The sequence below is a fragment of the Cryptomeria japonica genome, chromosome 3 (assembly GCF_030272615.1).
Source record: "Cryptomeria japonica chromosome 3, Sugi_1.0, whole genome shotgun sequence".
In the NCBI taxonomy this organism is placed as follows: Eukaryota; Viridiplantae; Streptophyta; class Pinopsida; order Cupressales; family Cupressaceae; genus Cryptomeria; species Cryptomeria japonica.
The window spans coordinates 411,192,471-411,199,745 of NC_081407.1; the positions used below are offsets into that span (position 1 = coordinate 411,192,471).

At 34.7% G+C, this 7,275-nt stretch overlaps 1 protein-coding gene across 1 annotated transcript; it reads right to left on the bottom strand.

Moving 5' to 3' along the window:
- Positions 1-5,712: 5,712 nt before the first annotated feature.
- On the bottom strand, positions 5,713-7,062 carry LOC131069500 (EPIDERMAL PATTERNING FACTOR-like protein 5). Its single transcript, XM_058004961.2, has 3 exons — positions 6,732-7,062; positions 6,248-6,315; positions 5,713-6,136 (listed from the first exon to the last, which is right to left on the bottom strand). The coding sequence occupies exons 1-3, from the start codon at positions 6,871-6,873 to the stop codon at positions 5,903-5,905; spliced, it is 444 nt and encodes a 147-aa protein (XP_057860944.2). The 5' UTR covers positions 6,874-7,062; the 3' UTR covers positions 5,713-5,902.
- Positions 7,063-7,275: the final 213 nt, after the last annotated feature.

Here is a 7,275-nt window from a genome sequence, read left to right on the forward strand (position 1 = left end):
GTAGGTACTGATTGTGAATATTTATTTTTCTTCTAGCATCCTTTCAAATCCTAACCTTCATATTTACATCTAGAAATTAGTATAATAGAGAATTGTGTAAGTTCTTTTGATTTTTTCATTAATGTATTGTGTTATTCTAAATAGGGAGAAACATGTTCTAATTTTGGTGTATCACCACTCTTTTATTTTTTAAAACTCTTTCTCTTTATCCTGTTGCAAGTTCATAGAATAGGACTAGATTAGGCTTGTTCAATGTTGTGTTGTATTAACACTTATCCATGTAGATTAGAAAGGAAGCCGACCTTCTTCAAAGATTCAACCTCATCTAAAAAGGCCCCAGACATTGAGGTTGTTTCCACTTTGTCATTTAAATGTTGGACCCAGTTCAACAGGGTGTAATTTCATGTGACAATAGTTATGTTATAGAATTAAGCAAAGTTACATTCATTTTTACAATCAATTAATCACTTGGAGCATAACACTTTGTTCATTAAAGGTTGATGTGGTAAGAAGTACATAATTTCATTTCATCATGCTTTCCATTCATTTTTCTCTATCATAGGTGCATGCTTGATCTAGGGTGGGATCATTGTTTGATGTTTGTTTATTAATTTTTCCCCTATATTTGAGTGTTCATAGTCATACTATATAGGCATTATTTTTCTAACTCTATCCCCTCACCCTCTTTCTCATGTTGATGAATAATTAATACAATTTGTAGGTGTAATTTCTTTAATCTCGAGTAAAAACTATTCACTGTACATATTTTCTCTATTAAGTGGGTTTTTATGGGGCACATATTCCAAAGGATGAGTGAACAATAGAAGATATCAAGTTGGTTCCATTTATTTATATTGATTGCAATTATTTTTATGATTGAATATTTTGATAAACCTAGAGGATCCGGTTAATACTAAGAGGGGGGTGAATATGTATTTGTTGGCATTATATGAACCAATATGAGGACATAATGACATTGTGTGTTGTCATTAATGTCAATATGATGAAGAGAAGAGAATCGGTATAACACTGTGAACCGACATTTGTGCCAAAGTGAAGCGATGTGTTTGTTCAAGGTGAACCGGCATATCGTTATGGGAACCGGAACATGGAAGCTTTGTATGACTACCGGTTGGTAGTCTCAACTTCAGGGTTTCCGGTTGAAGTGCTTCAAGCCTGTGTGGCTCAACTGGTGATTTTGTGTGATGAGTTAGCATGGTAACGATGAACAGATCATGTTGTCAAGTCAGCCTTGGGCGCGTGAAGGATCTTGCATGAAGGAGATTGTTCCCATCTTCCTCGGGAATGTGCAAAGTCTGTAAACAGTGATAACGCGTGATGGATTATCACCCGCCATGAAATCGGTGGAAAACGAACGATGGAGAATGTCTTGAGATTGGATCAAGATTGTTGCATTTAATGCAATATGCTCAACGATCAGGATTGAACCGTTTGAATTTCTTAACCTAACAGGTTTAGGGTTTAGGGGTTATGCTACCGACCTATCTGTTCTCTATAAGGTCGATGTTGTGTTTCTTTCTGAGGTTGTTGGCAAAAGTTGTGTGTGTGTATCCAAGAGAAGATATACGTGACTCTTGCCAGACTAGAGGAGAGAAGTGATACCTGTAGAGTGTAAGTGAAGAATGTGAAGAGGAGCTAAAGCGGATCTGCATTGGCATTGAATGTTGTTACCAGATCATTGTAATACCTGTTGATCTCTAACCACCTCAACAATTTGTAAATCTTTTAACAAGGTAGCTTTAACCGACTTGCTGTAAATCCTTTAACAGGGTGACTCAAAACCATTGAGTTCTTGAAATCCTCTAAAAAGGTAACCTTTAACAGGGTTTAACCCTTAATCGAGTATTCTAGCCATCCCTTAACCAGGTGATCCCTAACAGGATCGGTTCCTAACAGGACCTATTGTATCAGTCTTTAACCGGACAAGGTTCCTAACAGAGCGGACTTATAAAGAGTTCAAAATAGCTTGTGGGTATTCATCCCCACCATGGTTTTTCCCAGTTGGGTTTCCACGTGAAAAAAATCTATGTGTTATGTGTGGTGATATTCTTGTGATGGTTTGAGCAATTTGTGTCTAAAGGTAAATCATGTTGATCTAGCTGCTCATATATCTTTTGATGATAGATTACATGTTCATGCAATAGGGTGAAATGGAAATGAAGTATTAGAATGTATGAAAAGATAAGTGTCAACCGGTTTATGCTTGTCTCAGTTATTCTGGGTTTTGTCGGTTGTACTTTGTTTAAGACCGGTGTTACTGTTTGTCTATTGAAGTACAGTGTCTGCTGACAAACCGGTTTAAAATTGTGTTTTTGCCTGTACTGATTCACCCCCCCCCCCCCCTCTCAGTACCGGTTTGGTACTATCTGCTCATCATTGAGTTATCAGTATTAGCAAAAACTGAAACTTTCAACACCAAAATAGACTTATCTCAGATCTAAAAACTTTCAACACTTAAACCAAATCTTCATAACATATTTCCTTATAAGATCTAGATAATCATTTCCTCTTATTCAAACTTATTAATCAGATCAGCCATCAATTCAATATCAAATCAACAAACACAGTTACCAACTTATTAACTGATTAGAATGCTTCACCAATCATATAATCATCAATATTGGTAAACACTTTAAGATCTCTGACAAACAAACATAAACTGTCTTTACCGATTATCAGAAATAAAACATGAACATCACAAGAAAAGCATATCACACATGAACACCATGTTTTTCACGTGGAAACCCAAATAGGGAAAAACCATGGTGGGAATTGGTACCCACAAATATTTTGCACTCTTTCGGAATGCACCCTTTTAGGAGCCAAGCCCAGTTAGAAGCTTACAATGATTCCCTATTAGGAGCAAACCCTGTTAGGAGTCACCCGGTTAAGGGATTTACCTCAGCCCTGTTAGAATCTTTGATATGCTAGGATCAACCTTGCAAGAGGATTTAGAAGTCAGATATTGAGTCACCTTGTTAGGGGATTTTACAATGTGAGGCCTATTAGGACCTACCTTGTTAAGGGATTTTAGTTGTTGTAATTGTTAGAGAACAACAGTGAATGATCTGTGTATAACACTCTACTGCTTGCTTGATCAGATCCAATTAAGTTCTAATTCTGCATCTCTCTGGCAGATCTTCTCACACACACTAGTTCGACTTCTCACACTTCTCAAAATCACCGACACTCCAAAACATCAACCTTGCCGACATAAATAACTTTTACAACTAGGTTGGCATCAAAACCCTAAGAGTTACTACATAGATCATCACAGATCTTTACAACTCATTACAGATCATCATAGGGATCATTACAATCAATTATAAATCAATATCATTCGTTGAATGATCATAAATCGTCACAACAAGTCAATCTGGTACAAAGTCAAGCACTTTGCACGTTCCCAAGAAATTCGTTCTCCAAACGTACCAACACATCTTTCAAACTCATCACACGGTTTGTGTCGTGTTATCATCAACATGTGATCTTGATGTAGATCACCGCCAAACCAAAAATCATTACCAGTTAAGAGAATTATTTACCAGTCCTTAAACCTTTCTTAAACCCTGGCAAAACTTCATCAGAAATTCAAAACATGCCTTCCAATAACCATCATAGGATGCGGTTCTGGTTACATACTCAAATTCATCATAAAATCTTATGTATCAAACCACAAGTCACCAAACATTGCCAATCACCTGATTTCATCAAAACTTATCTGCTTTACTAGTTAAGGTCCTAATTCGCAGTCTTGCCGGTAAACTCTGTCAAACTGTCAAACTCTTACTCTGGTAGACCAAATCACTTAGCCAATAAGTCAATCACCGAAAAACCAACTGCAAACATCATTAAACATCAATTGAACCTAGTTTCCATCAATGGCAATATAAATAACTGAACATGTCATCTTCCTCTACTGGTACAGTCATCCACCATAATCTCATCTTCATCGGTTATACCAAACATGCCAACATATTTACTTTACGTGCATGTTTGTGAGTTCTTACTTTCTTCAAGATACACGTTCATTTAAGAATCAAATGCACCTCAAAGTGGAGGCAAAGTCTAATGGAAATAAAATTCACACCTTTGTCATTTTCCATTTAGTTTTAGGATATTTTTTATGGAATAGCTTAACATGATCATGTATTGAAAAATGGGACACTCTTTTTGTAGAATTGGGCCTAATCTTAAATCATTCACCCATTCTCATTTACAAATCCTCCCACACATTTGGTCATATCCTATCCACATGTATATACATTCCAGTACATCTATCAATGATTACATCTATTACTGTCCACTTGTCCAAACATTCATTCCCCCATTGTAATTCATATCTCCTTGTCCCAAGTCAATCTTGCAACATGCAAGAGTGATCTAGCACCATGTAGAATTGACCTCCAAAATTCCAATTTTGTTGACTCCCAAATATTCCAATATTTGTTATGAGCTAGCTTGGTACATGTTTGTAGGATTATTTTCTAGGTCTTGGTATTTAAAGGCATTCAACATGCATTGATTCACATCTAAGAGGCAAGAAATAATCTTTTCTTATCATTCACAATTAAAAGAGGATCATCCTATGAATACTTCACTTTGAAGCATTAAACAACTTAATTTTGCATCAAAACATACATTTAGACATTTGCATGAATGAAGAGTGCTATCTTCAATCATTTCCATGATCATATAGTAAAATTAAGAGGGCTAACCTAAGAAAACTTGGCCCTTGCAATCCAACATTTTTCCTAAGGTATTTATTAAAACTAAAATCCGAGTTTCCAACAACATAGGTCATAGGACTCCAACATGCCTAATTTTTTTGTAAGTTTGTCACAAGAATCCACAATGTATAAGTTCATTTTCATAAGAATGCCAGAAGAGTCCACAATATGTAGGTTCATATCCACATTTTATATATCGCTTTTGCATATCAAGGTATTCCTGTAGTGGATGAAATCAATCTCATAGGGTGAGAATCTGACCCACATTAAATTTAGACATGTTTATGTATCTAAGGCATTCATTAGATGGAGAGCAATCAAACCTGATACTAAGATGAGTAAAATCTTAAAATCTACTCTACATCAAGTCTTTATATATTCACCATAATTCTCAAATACTCATTCTCTTTACACTCAATTTCTTTGTGAAATTGACCCACAACAAATTTAGACATAGTTATGTACCTAAGGCATTCATTAGATGGAAAGCACTCATACTTGATACTAAGATGAGTAAAATCTTAAAATATACTCTACATCAAGTCTAGATATATTCACCATAATTCTAAAAAACAAATACTCATTCCCTTTACACTCAATTTCTTAAAAAATAATTTTAATCTATATACTTTATCATTTTCAAATATTAATTTATTTTATCTAAATTAAATATTTTTTATACACTTATTTAATTAATCTAAATTAGTTTTTTTCCTTTCTATATATAGTTAAAAAAAGTGTTTCATTCAGGAAGATTTTATTTATATTTAAGAGCCTGTAAATAAGTACATTTAACATTTAGTAGAGGAGAAATTCTAGAATTTAAAGTCTAACTCTAATACAATTTAGACATTGATTTGTCTTGAATCTTTATCCACAAAATAAGATGTATACTTAAAGATTAATAAATTCAAAACAAAATCCATTACCTGAAAAAAGGGGTCTAACATAGAGAGCAGAATGAAATAAGAAATATTTTTATAGAACATGGGCAGAAGGCTAAATTGTAAGCAATCTCTATTCAAATGCACTAGACAGGTGGGAGCTCCATAAACAGAAATTAAATTACATTAGGAGAAAAAAGATTAATTCTTACAAATTGTAAGATACTTAAAATACAAGACAGATTCAAGTGATTGTTTGACAAGAAACTATGGATTGTATAGCTTGCCATTGCATCTACATCTCCAGACTTGTGGATAATATTCAGCATGAACTGTCATCTTTGGATTAATTGGAACAAGTACACTTTTACATGGCCTGCAATTTCCACATTTGCTTTTACATTTGGGCGGTGAAGATCCTGGTAAATGTCTTAACCCCAACATTCTCCTCCTTCCTAACTTCATCGTCATAATCTCCTCTCTGTAATTTCTTGCAACACCCTGCAACCAAAACCAACAAAAAGCAGAGAGTATAAATCATCTTTTCTGTGATAACACCCAAAAGACAGTATAGCAAGCTAATAAATGTAACTTGGTAGCTCATTAAAATACCTCAGAAGGAACAAAATACAGAGATTCTTCCTGGCTATGGACTAACATTAGATGGGTTGATAAGCTTCCTGCATCAATCAATGAATATTAGTTTTCTTTTAGTTGCTTTTTTTAGTTGCTTTTTTTAGATTTGACTCTGTAAATTTTTTATGTTTAATGTTTTGGATCTTTTTCTATGTTTCATTATCAGAAAAAGAAAGTATCAAACAAATTCTCATGTTTTCTTTTTCTAATGATAGATCATAGAGTTTGACGATACAAATGAATGTTTATGCTTTCTTTTTCTGATGTTCTTTATCTTATGATGGATCATAGAGTTTGATCTGAAATGTTAGACATAAAAGATCTACACAGTCAATCTATGATCGGAAATGTTAAACATAAAAGATCTACACAACCAAATCCAAAAAAAAAGAAGTAAAATATTATGAACTATTCTTTTTTAAGAAAGTAGATTACACATAAGTTCAGAGAAAAGACCCACCTGTGGGAATCATGCACATGAACAAAATAATTCTGATTAATCCACAAAGATAAGTAAGAAGAGTGATGCAAGTGCATGGATTTTGGCTGTCTCTGGGCCTCCAATATCTTTTGGTTCTCCTCATCCTTGTTACCCAAACCATTACATTGCTGTTGATTTATCTCAGAGCTGATTGTGACCATCAGAGGTTGTGTAATATGTTGTTCATTACAGAGGACATTAAATGCTTGGTGATGGCTTGGTAATGGTGAACCATTTGTGTGCGTTCCGTGCCTGAGAAGAAGAAAAGAATGGCGACTGCATGAGGGCAGCAAATCTTATTTTGCAGAAGTATTAATTGCAGGGTGCATTCTTTAGGTATATATCAAAATCATCCCTATCAAAATCATCTGGCGGCCTCCTTCTCTCCATAGATTGCGCCGGGATTTGTGGTTTTTGGCTAGCATGGCAGGCAATCAGTAGCGTGACAATGAAGTTTGCTAGCTTGATTGCACAGGACTAGGTAGCCTCCATAGTTTTTGTTTTGGTTGTATATGGATATATC